Source organism: Notolabrus celidotus, chromosome 1 (assembly GCF_009762535.1).
Source record: "Notolabrus celidotus isolate fNotCel1 chromosome 1, fNotCel1.pri, whole genome shotgun sequence".
NCBI classification, from domain to species: Eukaryota; Metazoa; Chordata; class Actinopteri; order Labriformes; family Labridae; genus Notolabrus; species Notolabrus celidotus.
The window spans coordinates 21,538,576-21,565,954 of NC_048272.1; the positions used below are offsets into that span (position 1 = coordinate 21,538,576).

General features: G+C 39.6%; 2 protein-coding genes across 4 annotated transcripts; both read right to left on the reverse strand.

Moving 5' to 3' along the window:
- Positions 1–4,153: 4,153 nt before the first annotated feature.
- Positions 4,154–20,146, reverse strand: cept1b (choline/ethanolamine phosphotransferase 1b). 2 transcript variants are annotated; one of them, XR_004631373.1, is made up of 11 exons: positions 20,016–20,146; positions 18,002–18,304; positions 15,803–15,977; positions 15,267–15,414; positions 12,198–12,339; positions 9,615–9,699; positions 9,202–9,333; positions 8,288–8,446; positions 8,058–8,183; positions 6,677–6,958; positions 4,154–6,179 (listed from the first exon to the last, which is right to left on the reverse strand). XR_004631373.1 is itself a non-coding variant. In XM_034684369.1 (10 exons), exons 2-10 carry the CDS (start codon positions 18,190–18,192, stop codon positions 6,836–6,838), a joined length of 1,281 nt encoding a protein of 426 aa, XP_034540260.1. In that variant the 5' UTR covers positions 18,193–18,304; positions 20,016–20,146; the 3' UTR covers positions 4,566–6,835. The 2 variants fall into 2 exon arrangements, 1 of the variants encoding a protein (XP_034540260.1); XM_034684369.1 differs by having other exon boundaries at positions 4,566–6,958.
- Positions 20,147–21,868: 1,722 nt separating this feature from the next.
- On the reverse strand, positions 21,869–26,848 carry pth4 (parathyroid hormone 4). 2 transcript variants are annotated; one of them, XM_034692529.1, is made up of 3 exons: positions 26,752–26,848; positions 24,578–24,666; positions 21,869–22,458 (listed from the first exon to the last, which is right to left on the reverse strand). In XM_034692529.1, the coding sequence occupies exons 2-3, from the start codon at positions 24,661–24,663 to the stop codon at positions 22,197–22,199; spliced, it is 348 nt and encodes a 115-aa protein (XP_034548420.1). In that variant the 5' UTR covers positions 24,664–24,666; positions 26,752–26,848; the 3' UTR covers positions 21,869–22,196. The 2 variants fall into 2 exon arrangements, with proteins under 2 accessions (XP_034548420.1, XP_034548413.1); XM_034692522.1 differs by lacking the exon at positions 26,752–26,848 and adding an exon at positions 26,034–26,117.
- Between the last annotated feature and the right edge of the window lie 531 nt (positions 26,849–27,379).

The following is a 27,379-nucleotide window of genomic DNA, read 5'->3' on the forward strand; positions in this document are numbered from 1 at the left end:
AGGTACCGAGTGGCTACGAAGCTTAACAAGGAGCCTGCCGAAGTCCAAGTGAGCACGCTTATTTACTCCATGGGCCCGGAGGCAGAACAAGTGTATAAATCGTTCGCCTTTGGCAGTACGGACAGTGCTAACGACTATGATTACATGATGGAGCTGTTCGATGGTCATTTCGTGCCAAAGCGCAACCTGATCTTTGAGCATGCACGTTTTCACTCGCGGATCCAAACAGAGATACAAGGATGCCATCTGGTGGCCAAAGATAAGTAATGCAGTAAAGGAGAAAGTATCGTCATGTCCTCACTGTAACGAGCACAAACCCAGCCAGCACCGCAAACCACTCATCACAGATGAGTGGCAGAAACTGGCTACCGACTTGTACGAGTTCAAAGGTCGGAACTTTCTAGTAGTTATAGACTACTATTCAAGGTGGCTGGAAATACTAAACCTCACCAGGATCACAAGTGAAGTTCTAATAAACAAACTGCTTAGCGTATTTGCATGGTTTGGGATACCTGAAGAGCTATTAACTGATAATGGCCCTCAATTCACCTCCCAGCAGTTTCGAGACTTCATGCATAAGTATGACATCAAGCATACAACGTCAAGCCCATATTATCCACAAGCTAACGGAATGGCAGAGCGAGCCGTCAAGACAGCCAAGAGCATACTGCAGCAGCCTGACCCTCATCTCGCGCTCCTGAGCTATAGAGACACAGCCACGGAACCGACTAAAGAGAGTCCTGCTAGACTCCTCATGGGAAGGAGATTACGGACCACAGTCCCCAAGCTCAATCATCAGCTGAGGCCAGTCTGGCCCAATCTGGCGTGGACAGGGACTCCCCACGTCTGCAGATTTGAAGATCTAGTGGATGATTTTTATTTATCATGGATATGTGCTAGCGCTAGTTAGCATAGCCAAATAGCTACATGTTTGTCGCTGTGTACCAAGACACACGTCGACATACTGACAAATAAAACAATAAGAAACACAAAATCTGTGACCAATCGTTCAGAAAGGTCCTGCTACAGGCGCCTCTCTGTCAGGATCAGATTCATGATCAAATTAAGAGGGTTGAAGTAACGAGGGTCTGTGAGCAGCCGTGTAAATTCAGCCAACATGTAAACATTAGATCAACGTGCTGGAGAGCCGAGGCCACATCCACTTCCTGAAGGGGCGTGGTCAGAGGGAAAACAGACCGTTCTGAACAGGGCTGAAGAAGAGGGTTCTTCAGGCATGCCAAAATCTGATTTCAAAGTGTTTTTTTGAGCATAAACTTTGAAGACGTGTTTTGGGGACCTCTTAGACCATTATATGTTGATGAAAAAAGCATAATATTTCACCTTTAAGAGAGGCACAGCTTACTTGATTGACAGGCAGAACCACTGTAGCTGCGGGGAAGCTCAAAGCCCGCCTCTTTACGTCACAATAGCTTGACAGTAGTTAGGCCCAATCTCAATGTCCTCCCTAAGCCCTGAGCCCTTCTAGACTTAATTGACGTCAGCTGGAAAGTGATTGAAGGCAGGAGGCTGTAAGGGCTCAAAACTGTATAACTGGGAATGGGACAGCACTTTGTAACCTGCATGACATCACCAGCTCACCTTAGCGGCATTACAAATGTTTATAGCACAATTTTTACTTTCCTCAAATTCAAGGCTCTTAAGGGACGAGTGACTGCCATGTGATCCAGACTTTAACCATATAGACTATAACTAGAAATATATAAATTACACACAGGTGTGAAGATAAACAGATAAAGGCTGTTTCCTATATTTATACTTACAGGCAACTTTCATGCTTCCTTTTTCCTGAAGCACTGTTTTAATTTTATGTTACTGCGTTTGTTTATCCTTCCATGCTCGCAAGCTTCCCCTGGGAATCCCGCGTTTCACGTCACAATGCTATGAACTATGGGTAGTTCTCTTACACATATTTCGGACACGGCTGTGTCCGAAATGAGTTCAGCATATCCAATTTGAGTTCAGCATATCCAATATGGCACCCGCCAACCATTGGCCTCAAAACAGCGCTGCAGGAACAGATGGGTGACATCACAGGGACTACATCCATTATTTATACAGTCTATGTGATGGACACAAGATCGGTATCAACTCTGAAGTCTCATTTAATGACACATTATTTCATCTTGTCAGTATTTCTTTAATATATTGTTCAGTAAAACACAAACAGGTCCTTGTTTAAGGTGGGAGTATGAAATTTATTTGCATTTGAAGTTGAAAGAAAATGTCCAGGTGGTCTTGTTTACTCGTATTAAGAAAACGCTGTCTGTCCTGCACACTGGGGGTTTACCTGAGCTGGGCAGTCTGGCCAACAGAAGACAAACTTTTACACAAACTTTAGACAGTAGAGACACACACAGTGACAACATGCTCATCTCTGTACAAAAGAAAACAGACTTGTTTAAGGCAAACTTTTACTAAGAACGATGAGAGAGTTGGCCTGACATCAGTAACTAATGAGCTGTTAATGTTGTATCTCACAGAGTCGTTCAGTTGTGGTTCAGCCAGAGGATCTCCTGCTAAATACAAACTGTACAGCCGTATGACACACATGCACAAAAGAGCATCAGTTTCCAAAAACACCACGTGTGGACAGACATGAATTCACTCAGACATCTGGTGTCGAAAAGATAAATAATGAAATGTGACGTTTATACAAACGACTGCTTGTTCTAAACAGTAGAAGGATGTACCTGATCATGAACATCGAAAAGTATTACTGAGGAGAAATGGATCTCCAGTTACAAACACACTGAGCTGTCTCCCTCAAAGATCACTTCACACCAGCTACAAGGGTTAATTTCCATGAAGGTAGAATCCAACCATGCAAATAGTATTTCATTATATTAATATTTGTATTGTGAGGGTGTCATAAAATCATAAGTTAGTATATTTTTAAAATCATCAAACCAGAACATTATGTTTTTTCTCTTATTCTAATATCGCTGCAACTTTTTTTTTTGTTAAGAAATGTGTAACTTAGCTTTTGTTTTTAACGTCAATCCCTTATTATTCCAATTTTTAAACTTTGTTTTTGCCGTAGAGTGCATCTAAAAAAATTAGAAAAGGAGTATGAAAAAGTTATTTTTTTTTTTTATAAAAACTCAAAATAGAAAAGGTAACTCGAAATGAAATATTCAAATATTTTCTGATTTCTTTTCCAAATAAAATAAAATAGAAAATGCTCAAATTATTTAAGTTTGAAATTATTGAGTCTAGAAAATATTGCAATGTAATTCATTTAATAACAGTTAAAAAATATTAAACTTTTTTCACAGTAGTCTGAATTTTTTAGATACTAGAGGGAGTTTTTTCTCAGATAGTAATATTAAAATACTGAATTATTGTGCATCTACAGGAACAATGAGTATTTATTTTCTTTGAAATGATGAATTCTGCCCACATACAAGTGAATCTCAAAGATTTAGAATACTGTCAGAAAAGTTATATATTTACATCAGCTTTTAAGAAATTAAAAATGTGATATATTCTAGACTAATTACAGGTAAATTAAATGTTGTTAAATGTTTAAAATTATTTGAGCAGGTTCTCTTTTTAATTTTGCAAAAAAAAAATCTAAATATTTGAATATTTAATTTCAAGTTTTGTTACAAAAAGAAATTACTTTTTCTTGTCTTATATTTTTAGAGATGTACTCATACGCCACATAATTTTAAATATGTAACATCTTTAGTTTAGTTGCTTTATATTTAGATCTAGTAAAATACAAATGTGGTCATTTATGTCAAAGTATTACATATTTTTCTGTGATGTTGCAGACTTCATTTTTCTATTTTTTCTATATGTCTTTTCATAAACTACAAATTGTGACTTTTTTTTAAAATATATTAAAACTCAAAGAATATTCAAACCTCACTCTTTAAACAATTTAATCTAATTATTGTTTTATCTTTTTTCAATTCCAACATGATATGAGATACGACTTCTGCACTCAAATATAATTGAATACTTTTTCCTCTGATTATTTTCTTTATTTTGTCAATTCTCGACTTGTAGAATCGCCCCCCTGACACAGGTGTGTGGACACGTTTTCAGTCCAACAGTTGCACACGACAAACCCAGCCTGAACCTGAACTCCTCCGGTTAAAGAAAGACTCTGTTGTATATTATTATATTAATCTAAATGCAGTCAAAAGTTTCTGTTGTATTTTTTTTGTAACATAAAAAACATCGGTAGCTGCTTTGAACTATATCCTCAGTCGGAGCTGTTTCAACTAAACATAAATAAGAGAGGCACAATATGCGAAAGCGAGAAGTTTCAGTTATGGACAAACATGTTCAGCACGTAAAGTCAGGTTCTGTTCAGAAGCAGGGACGTGCTCCTGTGACCGCATCAGAGAAGCAGCAACTTCAAATCAACAGGATGTTATTATCTGTCAGAAAGTTCCTCAACAATGTCATAGTGTGAACTCATCTCCTGCACACTCTGTCCATGGTCACCTGTGCTGCTCAGCACGTGCGATTTGGAGGAGGCATGACGTCAGTCAGATACCTCATTAACAATCGTTAAAGAAAGAGCGATGTGGTGAAGTGGGAAGGATTGAGATGTTTTAATAAATAACCGTCATGACGTCAGGTTTCATCAACAAACCCCACCAGAAGACCAAAACAATCTGCATCCAGACATTAGCGTCACTCTGGATCCCTCTAAACAAAAACCAATGGGATCATTCCACTGAATCACAGATAAAAACATAACTTTACGATACTCTAACGATGTCTTCAGTCACAAAATCTTCAGAAAAGCTGAAATGAAATAACCAGCGGGTAAAAGCAAACATAAAGCTCCTGTGCGAAGATTTTAACCGCGCTTACGTAACAAACCGAAGAAAACGAGACCATCAGTAGACAGCAGGTGGAGATTTTGTGTCTTAAAACACAACAAACACATATACAAGAGAAAATCAGTAAAGATATGAGAGGTATGACTTTGTCCACAGGGGGCGCCAAAGTCGTCACGAACAGGAAGTTCCTAACAAGAGCTTTAACGCCTTGAGGAAACCAGAAGAAACTCATTCATCCGTGTTCTCAGTCATGTTTGATGACATCGTCTGTCTTTTATCCTAGTTTCAGAAACACGTAGCCCTTCTGACTTTTGTAATGCACTCCATCGGACACCTATGTAGCGTCACAGTGGTCGTAATCATTCAAAATAATCCTACAGAATTTTTTTTTTTTAGCTACAAAAATGCTCTAGCAATAATTTCAGTCTATTTTGTAACCAGCTAAAAAAAATCCACACAGGAGCTTTAAAGTGTTAAGTTTGTGTTGAATTTGGCGCCCCCTGTGGCCAAAACGATACCTCTCTCTTTACTGATCTAAACTGAAAAATCTGCTTTCTTTATCAGTAAATCTGAAAACTGGCTCTACATCTGTGCAGAGGAAGTTGCTAACAAAGGCTGTTTCTGCAGTAGCTTTAAACATTTAAAATCTTCATACAGGCATTGTCGGTTTTGTTGCTTTCGTTTCGTCTTGTTTGCTTCTTTCGGGTTACACAGAGGCGTCAGTATTAATGTCAGCGAGTTTTGTGGGCCGCTTAAATCTCCTCATTGGAGCTTTAAAGTCATAGAACAGAGAATGAGAATATCTGAAGCTTGAATTTCAGTCATAGGAGTTTAAAAACTCTTCAGAGAAGCACATTTATTTTAACTTTTCATGGGGTTTGTTGACGATTAGAAAACCACGGACTAATCCTGACGGGCGGAGATGAAAGAGAAGAAATGACGGGGAGTTTAAAAGACTCCAGTTGCTTTACTTTCAGTTTAAAGATTTGCTCACATTAATTTCAGAGATCAGTAAAACTGACCTGAAAGACATTCTTCCTCGCTGGATATTTTTCCTATGAGTTGTTTTTTCCTCTTGTGCGTGTCGTGACATATTTACAATAATAAAGTGTTGAGGAAAACTCCTTTGAGCACTAACCCAGCTATCAATTTAACAACAATGTGAGCAAATAATACAAAAAAATACACCCAAACATCCCATAATCATACTTTAAGTGGGCAAACAAAACAAAAAAACACGTTTTCGAAGAGAACATTCAGATATGTTAAAGGAAAATCGAATAAAGTTGTCTTTTACGTTTCCTCCAAAATCCCACCGTGCTGACAGTTTAGTGAAACGTGCAGGAGATGAAGTTCCTTTAAGAAATCATAAACATGAAGGAAAAGTTTAAAAATGTGTCAAAGCAGGACTTTTAACTTATAGAGAAGCACAGAAAGCGGAACAGTTTCAGTATTTACAAAAGCAAAAAGGAAAGGTTATGCAAATATTACAAAACTTAGAATCACGAGAGCAAAGAGTTTGATTCGATTCCTATACATGTTCTTTGCACAGTAACAGTTAAAACACACGTACGTACGTTCCTCTGTGAACAGACCGAGTAGCACCTGTACTCTCCTGAAACACCTGCTGTGTGTGTGTGTGTGTGTGTGTGTGTGTGTGTGTGTGTGTGTGTGTGTGTGTGTGTGTGTGTGTGTGTGTGTGTGTGTGTGTGTGTGTGTGTGTGTGTGTGTGTGTGTGTGTGTGTGTGTGCGCGCGCGTGCGTGAGGAGGAGCTTCTTATTAACGGGCAGAAGATGAAAAAGAAACAATGACAGTAATACTCCAGTATCTTAGTATATATTATTTGTCCTCACATTCAGTTGGCAGAAGCACATACGTTTACACCACATCTCTGTAGTCGTCGTCTCCTGCGTCTCTACGTGGAAAACAGCGGGAGGAGAAGATGAGTGCGACTAACGGGGAGGGAGAGGGGGAGGGGGAGGGGGGAAGTGTCAGTAGCGGCCGGCGTGCCCTCAGTGAGGAGCAGGGCTGAGCACCGAACAAGGCTTGATTTTAAAAACGAAAATGTGAAGATGGCAGGCAATCTGGTTGCAAACACTGACACAGTAACGCACCAAGTCGAAAAAGGAAATGATCTGCAGGAGAGAGAGCGAGAGAGAGAGAGAGAGAGAGAGAGAGAGAGAGAGAGAGAGAGAGAGAGAGAGAGAGAGAGAGAGAGAGAGAGAGAGAGAGTCAGTCCTAACATCATCAAAAATGTTCTTAAGATTTCAAAATCTTTAAGTTTTCATTTGATAAATTTATACTTCTAAATTAAAATTTCATTTTTCATTATTTAAGGTTAGTTTTTACAAAGGCTGTTTTTTATAAAACTGTATTTTATTATATTTTATTGTATTTTATATTTAAATTTTAGATATTTAAAAGCTGGAAGACAGAAACAGCATCTCGTTTTTCCTGTATGTCTCGTATACACAGTGAAAATATACAATAAAAACCTTTGAATCTCTGAATCTTGAATCTTTTTAATCTGTCATGACTTCTTTTACAATATCTGATACTTGTTTTTTTTGGTTTTTTTTTCAATTGAAGAGTTCATTTGCAAAAACAAATAACTCTCCTTTAAAAAATGTTTAAAAAAAACTTTTTTCTATTACTAGCTTTGGGGAATTATCAATCAACTGAAGTTGGGTGGCTTTGACTAAGTCGAAATGACGTTGCTAATTAGAGGTATCTTAAAAATGTAACTATTAAAAATCTATATTTAAAAGAAATACGTTTTTTGAAAATTTATAAAAACAGGTATCTGTTTTTGCAAATGAACTCTTTAATTTTTTTCCAAATCCACAAAGTGCTGGAGTAGAAAAGACCATAAAAATTATATGAATAATAAAATCAATTTATGCTTAATTTTAATAAAAGCTTCAGACAACAAATAACTTATATAATTTAAAGAAGTTTTTTTATTTTATTTAATTAAACAAAATAATATCTTAAACTCACTGTCTGGAAGCTGCAATATTAAGAATATAAAGCTGATTTTTTAAAATAAATTTAGTTGTAGTTTTAGGCTCGGGTCGACTTCAGCCTGTGATGTATTTTCTTCTCTTAGTGGCAGTGAAGTGCTCCACCACACACAGATCTAAAGCCCTGAACTCATAATGCAGCTCTATCATCACATCGTTGCACTTCGCCTTCTTTGTGTATTCCTGTAGTCCGTATCATGTGTGTTCTTACCAATGCAATCCATAGCACCAGGTACTCGTCAATAAAACTATTGAAATACTGATCCAGGAACAGAAGTCCTGGGCCCAGGAAGGCTAAATCGTGGAGATGCATCTCACTTTTTGTCATATGTGCTACCTGAGAAAAAACACACAGAAGAAGAAACATCAACGTCAACATCAAACAAAAACTGTCATCTGCGCAAGTTAGCATCAACTTCTGTAAAAAGCAGTTTCACTTACGACTAATTTATTGGTGATTTTGGCCGAGACGAAGCCAAACGCCAGGATATAAAGACACGGATGTTTCTCAAAGAGCTGGACTGCAGACTTCTTGTATATCATCATCGCCAAAATAATAACTGAACCAATATGTAAGACCGGAGTGAGGACGCTGGTTCCCTGAGGATGGAGACACAAATACACAAAGACACAGACTGTTAGTATCAGTGGAACTAAACTGGAGGTCAGTCTGGAGCTTTGATAAAAGTTTGACCCAGCTTACTGACTACATATGTTGATTCACTTTGGATCATGAAATCTGACTATTTGAGTCTTCAGATAACGTTTGTTGTGATTTGGTTGTTTTATAAATAAAGATTGATTGATTGATTAACCATAACCTGTAATTACTGTAATTCCTTATTATAAAAATACAACTCTAATGTCCTTAAATTATGATTATATTCCCATACATTTTTCACCTTGAATCTCAGAAATGTATGACTTTTTTATTTGTTATATTCCAACTTGCATAACATACATTTCTGAGTTTATTCCTGTGAATTTGCGAAAAAAAACTCAGAAATTTAAGACTTTATTCTCAAAATGTTACATTTTTTTCTTCCTTAATGTGGCTTAAATCCTCCGTCGTAAGCTTATAGCTGATATGCTCACTTTAATTTCTGTTTATTTATCTCAACTAATTGTTTTTATTATTATTATTTTATTTTATTAAAGTCACAGTGTCATGTTGCAGATATTCCTCATGTGTAACCAGGCCTCGTTTTGAAGGATAATATCCCTTCTCTGATACGCCGGGCTATGAAAATGGGTTGATAATAATAAAAACATTATTTATATAGCATCTTTAAAAACATGGATGTGTTTTCTGATCTCTAATTTATCCAAAGGGGTTCAGAAGTTTCCCGACTTACTGCTATTGTGGATCCGTTTTTGCCCACACCTCCTGTGAAAATAACTCTGAAGTAATTGGTGCAGGAGAAGATGGCTCCTAAAAAAGTGCAGACGGCTGGAATCATTTTCATCTGGACATTTAGGATTGGAATCTGAAAATCAAGACATTAAAACACTGGAATGATGGGACAATAAAAACAATCCCAACATGCACATCAGCTCACGGTTGATCACAGAAACACTGCGGCTATTTCTATAACTTGTGAGGCTTTAAATCCACAATAACAGCGTCATGAGTTAGAGTGACGTTCTTTGTATTTCTGGTAACAATTACGATAAACAAGACTTACGATAAACATCATTATACAATCATGACTTAAACAAACATTCAAATAAAGGTCAATCTGTAGGAATTAGAACAAATCACAATTACCAGTGACTGCCAAAAAGCAGATCCTCCCACGGCGGCCAGCAAATACATGACTATTATGAAGATTTGCACCTCAGTCACATCAATGCTGAGTGGGAGAAGAAAGCAGAGTTTACAGTGAGGATTAGTGACGTCTACCAGCACACACTCATCCTGCAGCCTTCTTCCATGGCGCGCAGGCGCAGGCGCACACACACACACACACACACACACACACACACACACACACACACACACACACACACACACACACACACACACACACACACACACACACACACACACACACACACACACACACACACACACACACACACACACACACACACACACACACACACACACACACAGGGGGCGCTGAAGTTTCCTCTTGCAGGTTAACTCACCGAGCAGGTTTTTATAAAAAGTGTGCATTAAAGATACAGTCAGAAACTTCATCACTTGTAGTTTAGAACCACGCGTTATGCTAAGCTAGGCTAATCAAGCCCGGACCATACACTGTATATGAGAAGTGGATATAGCAGAAGTGCTTTACACTTGCATTCTCACTACTGACCAGCAGGGGGCGACTCCTCTGGTCATAAAAAGAAGTCTGAGATGATTTTTAACTCGCCTCCTGACCTCAGTGAAGATGTTCTGATGTGTCTGAGGTCTCAATCTTACCACGGAGCATTACAAATAATAGATTTTGGGATTAAAGTCGCAAATTTATGCGGAAAAAAGTCGAACTTTCAGATAGTGGTATCTTATTTTGAAAGGGAATATCAGAAGAGCAGTCAGCTTCCTGCACTAAAATGATGAATGTGGAGCATCCACTGATTGTTTAAAAAAAAATGGAAGTAGTCTTCTTGACGCGGGTGCCATATTGGACATGCTGAACTCAACCTAATTCTGTCGAGCTAGTGTGAGGTAAAGAGGCGGGCCTTTAAGCCTTTTTCATAAACAGCTACAGGGTGCCCGCCTGTCAATCAAGTCAGCCATGTCCTTATTTGGGCAAAACTCGTAAGTTTAATATCTTTAAAAATAACAAGTTATAAATAAATTTCCCCGATAGAGAAATTAGCTGTTCAGACCTAAACTGTTATTTGAACCAGGCTATAAACATGTTTATTTCTGCTGTAAAGATTGTCTTCTTTGAATGGGTGTGTTTGGGGTTTCCCGTGTTTCTGCAGCCAGCCTCAAGTGGACACTCTATGAACTGCAGGTTTTAGCACTTCGGCATTCTGAATACTCAGTCTTCAAACTCATTAGCGACACAGAGACTGAAGAATCCAGACTCTGAAGAGATTGCGCAAGAAAACAGGATTATTGTGAAAAAGCTGAGAGGCAGCCTGTGCACACTCAGATGTTGAGTTTAACTTCACAAGATGATCCAAGTTCCTCTTTTTAGTGCAGGCGGCTGGCTGCTGTTCCTACCTTCCCTTTATGTCATGTAACATATACATTAAGTTTTAATTACGTCTTCTGTCTCTTAAAATGGTAAGAATATGACTTTATTCTTTTAAATGTACCATATTGTTAATTTACAGGTTTATTCTAAGATATTTAAAACACTTTCTCATAAATTAACAGCTTTAATCCTGTAAACTTCCTTCGTATAATTTTTTGACTTTCTATATTTTGGAACTTTATTCTCACATTTCCCATCCTCAATGTGTCCCTCATCCTCCGTCACACCGTCTCTCATTTCATAACAGATGTTTATTTTAAAGTAGAAGAAGGTTAACTGAGGGCATGACTGTGTGATTGACAGATTGCTGCCACAGAGATCAGAAAATGTCTTGTTCAGCTTTTTGTAGTGCGAACAGACGCTCTGAAGAGAAAGCTGTTCCTTTGTTTAGAAGGTATGTAAAGCCTGTTTTTTTCTCCCAAAGTATCGTCACTGTCAATCGCATAAAGACCTGGCTGTTTACTCCTTCTTTAACTCCGTCCTCTCCTTCAGATGTGGGAGAGACTGAAGATGTTAAAATAAATTTTGAATGCCTCAAAATGAGAAAAAAGATGACTGTTTCGTGATATTAAATAAACCAGAAATTAATTTGCAATGTCTAGAAAAGCCATGCACCAATTTTTGATTTCTAAAAATGGGTGAAATAATCTGAGGCTTTTTCAAAGATCAGGAAGTTCTCCATCATTTAGTTTACTTTGATCTAACTGCAGAGTCACGCTGACGTTACTGACGGCATCTCCAGCAGGAGAGACTGACTGATCTCTAAACGTCCCATGGAATGTGGAAGGAGACCGCAGCGAGCCATGCAGCATTAGCATGAGCAGCAGCAGCCAGGAGGTTTACCATCATGTTCCACAGAAAGGGACCCACAGTGGCTGTGAGCATCTGTAATCCTGCTAGACAGATCTGTTATGTCAAATCTACACACAGAATACATCCACGTTTACCGCAGAGGCCTCAAACAACAACAGACAAAGTGTAGAATAAATAAAAACAATGAGTACGTCTGATAAATCTAAAGGCTGCATCTGAACATTGAATGTGTTTCTTTCTCCTGAGGTTTGAACTTGTTCTTTAATTCTCATGTTTTTCCAGCCATGATGACGTTTTTACTTAGAGTGTTTTTGTTGACTCACATGCCGAAGCGCAGCGTCCCCGACACGTATGTTTGCCAGTGGGCGCAGTAGAACATGAACATCCCGGCGAAGCAGCAGAAGAACATCCAGTCTGGGTTGGTTCCCATCTGAACAGCTATACTGGTTCCCAACACCACAAACACTGCAGAGATGAACCCACAGACCAGCTAGATCAGCTTCATGTTACATACACAGATATCTATATATGTAGATATATACAGTTGTGCTCATAAGTTTACATACCCTGGCAGAATTTATGATTTCTTGGCCATTTTTCAGAGAATATGAATGATAACACAAAAACTTTTCTTTCACTCATGGTTAGTGGTTGGGTAAAGCAATTTATTATCAAACAACTGTGTTTACTCTTTTTAAATCATAATGACAACAGAAACTACCCAAATGACCCTGATCAAAAGTTTACAGTACATACCCCAGTTCTTAATACCGTGTATTGCCCCCTTTAGCATCAATGACAGCTTGAAGTATTTTGTGGTAATTATGGATGAGGTTCTTTATTTTCTCAGATGGTAAAGCTTCCCCTTCTTCTTGGCAAAAAGCCTCCAGTTCCTGTAAATTCTTGGGCTGTCTTGCATGAACTATACTTTTGAGATCTCCCCAAAGCGGCTCAATGATATTGAGGTCAGGAGACTGAGATGGCCACTCCAGAACCTTCACCTTATTCTGCTGTAGCCAATGACAGGTGGACTTGGCCTTGTGTTTTGGATCATTGTCATGTTGGAACGTCCAAGTACGTCCCATGCGCAGCTTCCAGGCTGATGAGTGTAAATTTTCCTCCAGTATTTTCTGATAACATGCTGCATTCATCCTGCCATCAATTTTGCCCAAGTTTCCTGTTCCCTTGTAGCTCACACATCCCCAAAACATCAGCGATCCACCTCCGTGTTTCACAGTAGGAATAGTGTACCTTTCATCATAGGCCTTGTTGACTCCTCTCCAGATGTAACGTTTATGGTTGTGGCCAAAAAGTTCCATTTTGGTCTCATCACTCCAAATGACTTTTTTCCAGAAGTTTTTGGGCTTGTCTCTGTGCTGTTTGGCGTATTGTAAGCAGGATGCTTTGTGGCATTTGCATAGTAATGGCTTTCTTCTGGCGACTCGACCATGCAGCCCATTTTTCTTCAAGTACCTTCTTATTGCGCATCTTGAAACAGCCACACCTCTTTTTTTCAGAGAGTCCTGTATTTCAGCTGAAGTTATTTGTGGGTTTTTCTTTGCATCCCGAACAATTTTCCTGCCAGTTGTGGCTGTAATTTTTGTTGGTCTACCTGAACGTGGTTTGGTTTCAACAGAATCCCTCAGTTTCCACTTCTTTATCAGAGTTTGAACACTGCTGACTGGCATGCTCACGTCCTTGGATATATTTCTATATCCCTTTCCTGTTTTATATAGTTCAGTTACCTTTTCCCACAGATCCTTTGACAATTCTTTTGCTTTCCCCATGACTCAGAATCCAGAAGAGTCAGTGCAGCACTGGATGAAACATGTAAGAAACTCACTGACCTTTTATACACACGCACTGATTACAAGCTAACAGATCACGGTGAGGATGGTTACCTTTAATAGCCATTCAAACCCATTTGTGTCAACTTGTGTGCATGTTATCAGGCCAAAATCACCAGGGTATGTAAACTTTTGATCAGGGTCATTTGGGTAGTTTCTGTTGTCATTATGATTTAAAAAGAGTAAACACAGTTGTTTGACAATAAATGGCTTCACCTGACCACTAAACATGAGTGAAAAAAACTATTTTCTCTTATCATTCATATCCTTTGAAAAATTCCCAAAAAATCACAAATTCTGCCACGGTATGTAAACTTATGAGCACAACTGTATATATAAAATCCTGTTAAATCCAGAAGTGTTTTTGAATATTTCTCTGTCGACATGACAACACAAACATGGATGAAAGCGCCTATATGAGCATGCCAGGCCAGAAGGTGGTGATAACAAGTCTGTCCGAAGGACATTGTACTCAAGCGTGTTTAACATCTTCTTGTTCTTTAAACTGTGAGCAGAGTGCCGACTTAAAAACTATTCAGTGTATTATATTTATTCTTCCTCATGCCACGATATAACGATGAAGAACAGTGAAGTTTTCTTCGTAACATACAATTAAACCTAACAGTACTGAGCAGATGTAAACAAACTGGTCTCTCACCTCTGAATTATAATTACCATTATAACAAATGTTTAAGCATCATCTTTATTTTATTTTAAACTATCTCATTTTATTTTTATCTTATTTTATTTTTTCTGATATGTATATGATTTTGTGACATTAATTGTTTTGTAGTTAAATCTATTTGATTTATCTGGTATTTATTTGACTTGATTGTATTAATTTTATTTTATGATTTTCTGGTATATAGCTGATTTTATTTAATTGGTTAATGAAATGATTTTAATTTATTTGATAATTATCTGATTTTAATTTAATGATTGTATTTTATTTATCTGGTATTTATCTTATTTTATCTATTTTGTTCTATCAATTTTATTGTAATAATTTCTTTCCATTAATTTCATTATAATTATTTTTTTCAATTTTTCAGATTTTTTATCTAATTTTATTTTATTGTAATTATTTTATTTTTATTTTGAAGTATTTCACTTTACTTTCCTCTATCTTGTTTTAGTCTTGCATCATTTTACCCATTTCTGTTATTCTCTGTCTCTGTTCTTTTGTGAAGCACTTTGGGCTGCATGCTTGATGTATGAAAGGTGCTATATAAAAAAAATGAATTGAGTTAAGTTAAAGGACCCCTTAAAGTGTTAGAAATGTAGAAACATGCTCTTTTATCTTTAAAACATGGTTTGGTTTTTAATTTCTTATGTCCAGATTGTTAGAAACTTTTTGTGGGCTTTTATTTTTAAGGCAATTGTGACAAACCTGCCGTAAAGCAGATATAAATAAGACGCTCTGATAGATAGAAGTCTGTTAACGTGTGGAAGTAACAACAAAACACAGAGACAAAATACATCCCAGTACCTGTGGACGGGGCCTCAGACTCTCAGAGACTCACAGTCGGAGAGGGAAACACTGACCTGTGGAGAGGGAGTCACAGCCGTGGTCGAACAGCTCGCCCAGCGGAGAGCTGCTGTTGGTGCGTCTCGCTTGCTTCCCGTCGATGGCGTCCAATGACTGGTAGATAAACAGACCCACCGCACACAGCAGGTACGCCCAGAGAGGAGCCTGAGGATCGTTATAAACACACGTTGGGGAATCACTCCACACGTGACCTCAGATCTAACGCTGAATGAAAACATCTCTGGGTTCAAAGCAGGTGATCAATGACTATCACTTAATAAGAAGCCTCCCTGTTTTCATTACAGGCAAAAAACAACCTTCACATGCGAACAACGCTCCTACTTTTGCTCTCCACTTTAAATAAGGAATATTGTACTAAGTCTTGTGTATCTGATCTGGAGGGCTCCGACCTGCCGGATTAGAGACGCAGCCTGAACGCAACTTTTCATTGAATATTCTGAGATAAAGAAAACTAAATCCCATACTTGAGAAAGAAGACAGTGAGCATGTTCTCTTCATGAAGCCAGTGCATCCTAAATGTTAAATGGCTCACCTGTTCGGTGGCGGTGGGGCAGTAGTAGACGAGCACGAGGGTGGTGAAGACGTTGGTGGCGAGGCCGATGATGGTGATGAGGTTTGGAGCGATCCAGGAGGGGACTCGTCCCACCAACCACTCCCAGTAACGCTGCATCAGAGGCTCCAGAAGGGAGCGTCCGGCACTGCTGTACCTGCAGAGACCAGATATATATAATATTCGACTTGTAGCATGGTATAGATCAGGGGTTCCCAAACTTTTCAGCCCGCGACCCCCAACATATAGGTGCCAAAGACTTGCGACCCCCAGTGTCCCTCAAAGTGATTTAATGTGGCTTCATTTAGCTGGTCTGCAGAAAATGACCCTACCTATATGAGCATGTGTCTGTGTTTCCTGTGCTGTTATGAATTAACCTACTGCTACTGATGCTTTTGATAATTCACTGTTCACTAACCCTAAACTTAGGAGTCATCTGGCAAAAAGAAAGGCAGAAAACTCATTACATTTTCTATTTTCAAGGTTTTATTTCAAGTTTAGCTACCATTTTTGTTGATATTTTTACTATAATGGGTTAAATTGACTATTTTTGATAACTTTTGTCATTCAACTTTTTTTTGTTGCATTTTTTCAGTGTTTCTTTGTTCACCACAAGTTTACAAATTATACATGTTATACAAAACCAACAAAAAGAAGAAAAAAATAAGAAATACAAAAATTATAATAATTGACAGTAAAAACAAAAAGGAAGATAAACAAAATAAACAAGGTAAATAAACAACATAAATAAATAAATAATAATAATAATAATAATAATAATAATAATAAAAAAACATTCTGGAAGACATCTCACGACCCCCCATTTGTGTCTCCATAGACTGTATATATAATGGACAGCGTAGCTCCGCCTTTTCCCATTGAACGGTTTTGAAGCCATAATATCCCGTTCCAGAACGCTGCCATCTTGTAAATTTTCTGCAGCCAGAGTCTGTGCAGTAGGGAATTTGTGTGCTTCCACAGTAACAAGCTCCGCCCTAAAGCGTACTGTCCCGAGGTCCCACAGAGTTTCTCTCTACGGCAGCTGTCAATCAAAGTAAACCCGGATGTAAAACCCCGTTATTTAACCTCTAATAACTAACAACAAATAATCTTTTCAGAAAAACAAGGCCTTGAACATAAAACAGTCAAATAATAACTACATATCACCACAGCATACGGATGTGAGAAACATTCGTACCGCGTATATTTATTTTATAAAGTTTGACTGCAGCCCCATTCAAATGAATGAAGTTTTTGACCTATACTGCAGCCAGCCACTAGGGGGAGCAGTTTTTGTGGCGGCCTCACTCCAAGCCGAGTGAGATGACGTCCATTTTAAATACAGTCTATGGTCCCGACCCACACTTTGGGAGCCCCTGGTCTAGGTGACTTCAAGATAAATGCTGTGGACCTTCATTCTTTTAAACTCATCGTCTGTAAATCTTTTAAGTGGGACCTCAAAGATTCAGTGAACCGGTCTGTCTGGAAGCTAACAGCAGGTTGAGATGCTGCTGTCTGTGTTTTTGTCTGACTTAGAGAAAAACAAATCACTTCTTCCCCCCTTTCTTTGGGAGCAGTAAGTCATATGAGCCGAGCGCCCTCGAGTAGGACAGAGGAGGCAACGAACAGCTTTGTGTGCAAGACAGAATATTCTCCTCAAGGCGCTCGGCTCACATGCTACAAGCTCACATCAGCTCAGTGTGCCAGTGACAGAGCAGAGCCTCTGAAGGAAGGACTCTCCAACATGATGATGCTTTTAGAAAATAAGTCATTCTGACTCAAACTGTGTAGCTGTAATCAACGATTATTACCCGGCTGTGTTAGTTCATGAGGTATTTTCTTTAAGGGCTGGAACTAAACTGCATTACTTGATACTAAACAAGCTGAAAGAAGATAAGTCTCCTTCTTTAAACGGAGCAGAGCACAGATCAAAGTTAAATTTGTAGAAAATAACTCTGATGTCTTCACACCGTCTGATAATGTCACAAAGGTCCCCTTCATGCAGGAAACCAAAGCTGAGCCTCTCTGAGCTGCACACACTGAACTCATCCATGACAGGCAGCTTAACCTCTGGGCATGACTGTACGAACTTTCCAAACACACCCGGCTCCACCACGAGACCTGGACACCCTCGGAGTTCATGTTCATCTGTAATGTTTAGATCTAGTCTCAGTCTGTTACCTGTGCTCCTCCAGTCTCTTGAGCTGGTGTCGGGACAGGGGGGGTGAAGGCAGCTCGATCAGCCTGCGCAGCACTCCGGGGGCCAGCCAGCAGGCCGCCTCCATGCCCATGCCCTGCCCGGGGTCCTTGTCCCGGACAAGGCTCCGGCGAGAACGCAGGCCCCCCCCTTGCTGCTGCCCCATCGCGCTCATGGAGCCCTGCTGCCTGGTGGTCTGGTCCCCGATGGGTCTGGCTCTGGCTCTGCCACTGTCCTGCCGGAGGGGCTAAAGATCCACAATGGGGCTGGACGAGGCGGGTTGACACCTGGAGAAGAAAGGGAGCAACACTTTACTTAAGCTAGACCCTGACCAATCTGAGTAAACAATGTTTGATAGTGGGGCTCCCATCAGCAGAGCTTCAGCCTTCAGTCCTTTTTGCAGGTTAACAACCTGGATGCAACCATGCATCCAGTGGTTATATGTCAGATTAACCAGATGCAGCCTGCATACAACTTTATCTCCATTTACTAGATCAACATAAGGTGCATTTCGACCAAGAGTTCCAGGGTCTTTTAGCCCCCATAACTACTTTCCCCTGTATTTTATCACAGATGGATTCACTGAATCAAGGAGATAAGTGCGAGTAGCAAAGACGTTTCAACACGGCTTTAAACTCCTTTTTAACTTAAAAAGCTGCGGCAGAGATTAGCCGTTTTTTGGTTCTCCACAACTCCACAACGTACGCAGTTCCGAGGTAAAGTACCTCCGGACGAAAAAAAGGCTATGCTGACAAACCACGCCGCGTTACGAGACGTCATCTGTCATCTGTGTTTGTTTACATCCAGGTAGTGTATGTAAGCGTTATAGTAGCAGCTATTAACCACGCCTGCAGCCCTGACTAACAAAGCAGTTGATCTGACTCAACCTAGCTTCAGTCGATCTAACAAGACACAAAGAGGTTCAGCTGAGATGGGCCTTTATCATCTTCGCTTCTGCCTTTCAGTCCAGTCAGCTGTGCCTCTAATGATGCAAAACTCATACATTTAATACCAACTACTCCCGCACAAGATGTGTGGATAGATAAATTAGCTATTCAGACCAAATCTGGCCTTTTAGAATTGGTATGTATGTGGTTTCCGGTACTTCCGGGTCCAGACTCGAGGAACTGCAGTTTTTAACACGTCCGCATTTGATTTTAGAGGTTGCCGCTTGGTGTTGTGTTATGTTTGTATGTGTGACTGCTCAAGGGCGAAGACTTTATGAATGTGCCAGGATACTGAAAATGTGTGTTTTAATATCAACAAGCTGTTTCCTGGTTAAATAAAAGAGAAACTAAAAACAAAGTGAGAGGAGCTGTTGCTTGAAAGACGCCTGACATTTAGTTGATATTTAAAACACATCAAACATCAGTCCCCTCTCACCTGTGGACCCTACAGAGACCAGAACCCGCCCTGCCCTGTCAGATGTTGGTTTCATTTCTGACATGTTTCCTCTGAACACCAGACAGAGCTGCAGGCTCTCATCAGTCAGCTGTTCGCTCCCTACACATCAAACACAAGATCCTCTTCATGAACCGTGTCTGTGCTGTTAAACTGTCTCTTGTGACTGCCAGCAACACATGCGCTGCTGCTGTCAACAAACAAACAAACAAACAAACAAACAACCTGCTTCTGCTAACGCTCTGCTAGCTTGGAGATTAGCTTTAGCTGCGCTGTAACGTCCGCTCAGGAAACAGCTCCGGAAGACTCGTTTCAGATTTTTAATTCAGTGGAAACAGTTTAATGTGGACTTGTATACCCACCTTAATGTAAACACTGTCCTCTAAAGTCATGCACATTTATAACAGTGATAAAATAAGGCCAAATAACTGACACGTCCTGTTGAGACGAGCTAGCTCAACAAGCTAACAGACAGCTAGCAGCTGAGCTGACCGATTAAAGGACGAGACCCGCGGACAGTCTGAAGGGGGGCGTGAGGGCGCCTGAGACCAGCAGACCGGACCGCACTCTGTGTTTGTGTTTAGATTTAGGATTTACCTTAACGGCTCAATCACCGGAGCGACGTTCGGTGCTGGAGGTGGATCACCAGGACCGGTGTCACGGCGGCTTCACAGCGAGCTAGATCCCGTTAGCCGTCAAGGAAATCTCGCGATGCTGTCATTTTCATGTTGATGTTCTTCCGCCCCCAGTTTGGCCTCACAGGCAGGAGAGTAGTTTGTTTTTTGAGGAAGTTCAGACCCTTGGTTAAATACTCCTGCTCTCCTTAGGATATATAGTGTGTTAACTACTTTACTTCTACAATTTATGAAACAATATAAGGATTTTTAACTGTTCATTAATCAAACAGATGCCCTTTTATGACACTCAAAAGCAAATGAGAATCAGAAATACTTTATTTATCCCAGGGGAAATTCAGACATTCTCTTATACACAGTATGTAAGAAAGTCAAAATGTTAACAGAAAGAAGGAATAAAATGAGATGTAAATTCGAATATAATAAAATAAATAAAAACAAGATAAAATACATTAAGATGAAATAAAATAAAATAAGATTAGATATAATACAATAAAATAGATAATAGTTAAGTATGTACCGAAAGCAGATTAGTAACAATATGTTATGCACAAAAGTGCTGTGAACGAATGTGATGTATACAAGGATGTTAAAGAGGTAACGAAAAATGAGACCACCATGTCCAATTCTAAATGCCTATAACTGCTTCCACAGGGTAGTATGATGCAGAATCAGACCTTTTCATTTCTAACAGCAAAAATTAAGAAAGAGCAATACATCTGGCAGTCAAAGGAGGGCAGGAAGAGATTTTTTTGGACTATGTATAGTCGGAAAAAAACAAGCTTTTGACTATGAATAGTCGGGGGCTGCACGGTGGTGCATTGGGTAGCGGCTCGCTGTTGCCTCACAGCAAGTGGGCTACTGGTTCGAATCCCTGGTCGGTGGAGTTTTTATATTCTCCCTGTGCATGTGTGGGTTCTCCCCGGGTACTCTGGCTTCCTCCCACAGTCCAAAAACATTCTCACCAGGTGAATTGGTCACTCTAAATTGCCCGTAGGTGTGAGTGCGTGCGTGAATGGTTGTCTGTCTTTCAATGTTTGCACTGTGACAGGTTGGCGACCTGTCTAGGGTGTACCCTGCTTTCTGCCCAATGTAAGCCGGGATAGGCTCTAGCCCCCAACAACCTCGAACGGGATAAGTGGTCAAGATGTTGGAAGGATGGATGACTGGATGTATAGTCGGGAGAAAATCAGCAGTAAGATGAGACACCCCTGGTGAAAACATTTAACATCACTCTTCCAATTTTATTTTATTTTCTAAATTGTTAAAAAAGGTGAAAAAAGTATTGACAGGTGAATAGAATGTTTTCTCATTTTTTGTACTCTTTAGCTATAAGAGGCATCTTTATTCAGGCACCTCATGTTAAATAATAATGCTTTTGACATGGAAGTATAGTTTTATAGTTTTATAGCTTACTAACATGCACAGTATTATCTTTGTGTTAAATAGTTGAAAGAGAAGTTAGAACTTGAAAGAAAACTTGAATGCTATTTGTCCTGTTTCACCAGATTTTTTGTCTAACTGTCCTCCAGCCTACGAGTTATGCATATATGAGACTGATAGGTGGGCATGTAGCTGTTTACTAGGAGGCTGAAAGCTCACCTCAGCTCCACCTCTTTGCCTGTGTTGAGGTTTACTGAAGGTTAGGTCTATTCAGCGACGCCTATCGTTAAGCTTCAACATAAATAAATGTGCAGTGTCTGTTTTTTAAATCTGTCCCTGACATGTGAGCAAAGAAATCTGTGAGTTACCTACCTGTCTGGATGTCAAGAAAACACAACCCGAGACAAACCATCGTGCAGAGGTTTCAACTGAGTTTAATTCAAAGTGCTTTATTGGCATGACAATTCAAAAACAATGTTGCCAAAGCATTGAAGTCTTTGGACAGTAGTCTGCACACTAACAGTGATATAAACATACGTGTACATTTAAATAAACACTTCACTCATATGTTTCTGTCTGTTCTGCATTTTGCTGGAGGAGTGAATCCCTGTGCTTTAAATCCTTCACAGCTACATTAATCTGCTCTTCAACGCGTCAGTAGGTGAATGGATGTTTTAGCTCCTCTGCTTTCAAACGTTTTATTGTCCAAATAATAAACATTACTTGTATTTACATGTACAACAGCTTCTTCATGTCAGTGTCAGGCCTCTCTGTCAGGCAGGTGGCTCAGGTAAGGGTTGTTAAAGAAGTCTCCCAGGACGCTCTGCATCCGGCTGGGTTGGGGGCTCTCGGCCGCAGGATTCAGAGCCAGGTTCAATGACTTTGAGGGGTTAAAGGCAACAGACCGGGTCTGGGCAGTGTGGAGGTCTTCGATGGCGCTGGACAGCCAGATGAGTCTCTTTAGACTCTGGATGTTTTGGCTGCGGTCGTGCATCAGCTGGTGTTCGGTGACAGCTCGACGGCTGCAGAGAGAGGGGAGGAGAAGATCTGTTAGTGAGGAGCTCTAAGATAAACCACCATAAAGAGCTTTACAGTTAGAACACACGTCAAAGAGTTATTAATGGTTTCTGTTGTTGAAGTTAGTTCTTATTGTGTTGATTTAAGACATTTTTCAAACTATTATGAATTAGTTATTTAATGTTAATACATGGGTTCTCCCCGGGTACTCTGGCTTCCTCCCACAGTCCAAAAACATGCTAACCAGGTGAATTGGTCACTCTAAATTGCCCGTACGTATGAGTGTGTGCGTGAATGGTTGTCTGTCTTTCAATGTTTGCACTGTGATAGGTTGGCGACCTGTCCAGGGTGTACCCTGCCTTCTGCCCGAGGTCAGCTAGTATAGGCTCCGCCCCCCCACAACCTGCCCTGCCCTGCACGGGATAAACGGTCAAAATGATGGATGGATGGATGGATGTTAAATGAGAAGATGAGATGTTATGTTGACTAACGAGGCTACTGCAGCGTTCCATACATGATTATCAGAGTGGAGGAGGAACAGAGAGAGAAAATGCAACAAACACTAACACACAAGAGTCCTTGAACTTCCTAAAACCATGAGGGTCGGCTTCAATCCAACACGAGAATCTGTTCGGCTGTGGACCGTGTCCACCTGAAGGATCTTTAATGTTTATCTGTAAGTTTAATGCATGTTGTGGTTGATGCAGTAAGTAGGATGTCAGTCCCGTGACGCCACCAGCCAGGTCACTCCTACGCATGATTTAGCTGCACCAGCTCAATATGTCAGCGTCAGTACAGTTAGTCATAACTAATAATAGATTAAACACATAGTCATTACCTGAAGTCATAGTAACTTGATTATTAGTTCATGATGAGTAACAGGAACTAATGGTGCATCCTACATGAATTCAAACAGGAAGTCATCATGAGGCATGCTTTACTTCAACATGTAGTGAGCATTAATTATCTCCCTGTCCCATTAAAATTAAACCATCGACCTTTCTGGAGTCCCTGAACTCCCTTGTCTCATAGGTTCCTCTGGATCTCAGCTGCTGTGGACGTGCCAGACTCCAGCTGCTCCAACTACTACTATCAGTCTCACCACTATCATCTCTGTCTCTCTTCATCTCCCTCTATTCCTCTCTCCAACACGGTCTCAGCAGATGTGTGTCTAACATGAGTCTGGTCCTGCTTGAGGCTTCTGCCTGTTAAAGGAAGTTTTTCCTTGCCACTGTAACTTGCTAAATGCTGCAAAGTGCTCTGCTCATGGTGGATTAAGATGAGATCTGAGTCTGTAAGATGGGACTGGATCTTATCCTGTCTTGATGTTGGGTCTTCGTTAATATAACATAGCCTACAGTCTAGACCTGCTCTGTTTGGAAAGAGTCTGAGGATAACGTTTGTTGTGATTTGGCGTTATATAAATAAAGATTGATTGATTAATGGTGCAACACGTGGACGTACCCACTGCAGGACAGGTTGTGGAGAGGAGGGCTGCACATTGTTGTCATAGTTCACTGTTTTTAACTTCCTCTCTTTGATGTTCTTATGAAACAGCATGCTAGTTGAAGCGTGTTGAAAATTTCACTCATAAAATATGAGGCAGGCCGAGTGAAGGCTGGTTCAACAGGAATTTACTCATAAACAAGAAGAGTTTTCGTCCAAGATGAGCTTTAAAATGACAAATATTCACAGTGAGTTGTAAATATGGCTCTTAAAAGACACTAGAGTACGATTTTTCATCAGGAAACACTTCTCACACATGTACAGGACAAGTTTAGCAAAGACATGAGGTATCTTTTTGTCCACAGGGGACACCAAAATCAACTAAAACAGAGAGTTCCTCACAGGAGCTCTTATGTCAAAATCTAAGGTTTCTAAATTTCTTAAAACATGAGCAGACATGAATCATATCAAAAAGTATTACTTTTTTCGGATATTTTTCTATTTCAGCATTACTCTCGGTTTCATTTTTATTTAGATTTCTCAGAAGACTTTCTGTTTTTGTTCAAAGTAACTCATCTCCCAACACCTCCATCTGTGTCTTCATTTATAAGTTCACCCCTCTTTAAATGTCAAAGCTGTTTAAGAAATCATTGCTAGCTTTGATGAAACACGTCTCACCTCTTGTTCTGATCAAACTGTCCCGATGTGGAGACGATGAGAAGCATGACGGCGAACAGCTGCATGGGTCTGTGGGACATCTGCATCCTCTGGAACAGAAACAAGATAAAACATCAAATCTTCACGAGTGAATCAGACGAGACGGAGAAAATATTTAAATACTTTTTGAGTTCTGGTGACGGAAAACAATCCACAGATTGATATGCATGATAACCACACTGATTTCATGTTCAGCTAATCTTTGTTCACAGACATAAAGTGGAGACTTATTTTACCAACTTTAAACCAAAGAGCTCACATTGATGAATCAGCTCATCGTGACCACAGACGACACCAGACAATCAGAAGGTCCCGCTCTCTCTGTCTGCAATAACAGTTTACCCAGAAATATGTGCAAATGTCTCATTACCTGCAGAATAAGCTGTTTTAAATCTGGAAACACGGAGGGAGAGAGTCCTCATTTACAAAACGGAGAAATATGCATGTCTTGATATTTTCTCCCTTCATAAACTGTTCTATATTCAACAGTGAGCACGTTAAAACCCATCAACTCTCTCTTCAAGAAGACGCTCAGAGCTCTGGACAGCAAACCTTCTCATTTCTTATTGCAATATCAAAAGTAAGAGGCAGATTTTAGAGATTTCTAAACATTTGTTGATTTGATTTTTTCAAGTTTAAATGGGCTTGTCCCCCTCCATGAAAAAAACTATACAGAGAAATGCAGGAAAAACCAGTGCCCAAACTCAGGGAGACTCTGATACACTAAGGAGTACAGTCAGATGATGTTGTTTGTTCAAGGCAGACGCTCCTGTAACAAATAGCAGTACACATCAGAGACTGAGAGATAAACTTAACCTGTAAAAAAACTCACAATTAAGCTCAGGCTGAAAACAAACCAGTCATGTTCTCATTCATAACATCAGTTTCCTCCTCTGATGCTCGTCCCAGAGGCTTCTGCATGTGGGTCTGTGTTTGTATTTGACTGTCCTCTAATACATCCTGTGACTGTAAAATGTGTTCTCAGTTCTCTGTCTGCTGTAGGACTACAGACAGGGGGACAGGGCATTCTCTGATGATTCGCAGAGAGTCCGACACTCTGGACCCATCTGCCCGAGGAGATCAGGTCTACTGAGTCAGTGATCTCTTTTAAATCTCTTCTGAATACATACTTTTATCGTGGAGCCTTTCCTGATTTTATCTGAATTTTATTTTACTTTGTTTTACTTCATTTTATTTTAACCGTTTTAGGAAATATATTTTAAAAGAATGTTATTCCTTCAGAGTTCTTTTAGTGGAATTTTATGTCTTTTAAAATATGTTTTATTTCTTTATCTTGACTGTGTTTTTATGAACTGCCAGTTTTATTTTGCTGCCAAGGTGAAGAACTTTGTAATTATTATTATTAGATGAAATTGAGCTCTTGTGAAAAATCCTGCATCTTTACATTGATGCATACCGTGAAGTGTTGACTAATGTGCTTCATCAATAAACTCAATAAACGAATAAGTAAAGGTACAGAAATCAAAAGAGCAACCACGGCTGAATCATGAAGAAAAGGAAAAGTTGCAGCTTTAGGAAATAAATACAGATTAAGAACAATTCAAAGATTAAATGTGTAAAAGTTAAAGTAAATAAGATCTGATATTGTCTCAGAGATATCAGTGTAATCAGACTCTTTGTCATAAATATAAGAGCAGATCAGCCTACATATGTCAAAGATATAGCAGGTGAAAGATGTGAAGGAAACAAGCAGCAACACGAACCTCCAGGAACGACCTCTGCCTCTACTCAATTAATTAGTTAATGAAGCTTTAGTGATCAAGCACCTTTCATGCACATCGAAGTGCTTCACAGAGAGACTAGAGACAAACCATTGGGAATAATGCACATCTAAAGAAATAAATATCTGTAGTTAAAAGAATAAAATGAAGGGGGAAATAGAAATGATAGCATTAAAAATAACAGTAAAAATGTGAGATAAAAAAGATAAAGAAGGAAAATCAGAACTCTAACTTCAAACAATGTAATTCACAAATAAAAACATTTCTTTTCATTCTCTATCTGGAATTTATTTCATATTGTGATCTGATAAATATATGTTAAATTGAAAATGTTATATTTAAAATCAAAGTTTGAGAGCTTTAATGAGAGGAGATTGAGTTAAAGGTACTCACGTTGTCTCTCTTGTTGGCTCGCAGCAGCTCCTCTGATGATCAACACTAAAACTGACTCCAGGTTCGACCTTTCAGATCTTATATAGAGCCCTCTGGCACACACACACACACACACACACACACACACACACACACACACACACACACACACACACACACACACACACACACACACACTTTTAGATTTAGAAACAAACGTCAGCACTGTCATCGCTCTGACACGAGACTTTGTGTCTGCAGAGACAAAATATGAAAGTTTTTTGGGTTTATCTACGTGAACACAATCACACACTGAGTCCTACACTTTAGAGTCACAGATGTTTACACACACAGACACACACTCACACACGCATGCGTTAATGCACACTTTACATAATCAGGTGTTTTGAAAAGGAGGATAATATTCAATTGAAGGATTATCATTTCTCTATTTTCTGGTCTAATCCGTTCCTTTGGGGAGATCTGACGGAGAGGGATGTATAGAAACAGGTTTGAATGGTTGTGTAGATGTTGAAGCACACACACACACACACACACACACACACACACACACACACACACACACACACACACACACACACACACACACACACACACACACACACACAAGAGGATGAGTCAGTTTGGA

Coding starts and splice junctions, on each gene's coding strand:
- cept1b (XM_034684369.1), bottom strand. CDS start 18,192: ATGAGCGCGATGGGGCAGCAGCAAGGGGGGGGCCTGCGTTCTCGCCGG. Junction 15,978..18,001: donor AAGAGACTGGAGGAGCACAG/GTAACAGACTGA, acceptor TGGTCTCTGCAG/GTACAGCAGTGCCGGACGCT. Junction 9,334..9,614: donor CTGCTTTTTGGCAGTCACTG/GTAATTGTGATT, acceptor CTTGATTTTCAG/ATTCCAATCCTAAATGTCCA.
- pth4 (XM_034692522.1), bottom strand. CDS start 26,060: ATGAAGCACATTAGTCAACACTTCACG. Junction 24,667..26,033: donor ACATTAGTCAACACTTCACG/GTATGCATCAAT, acceptor TTTCTGTTCCAG/AGGATGCAGATGTCCCACAG. Junction 22,459..24,577: donor CAGTTTGATCAGAACAAGAG/GTGAGACGTGTT, acceptor CTCTCTCTGCAG/CCGTCGAGCTGTCACCGAAC.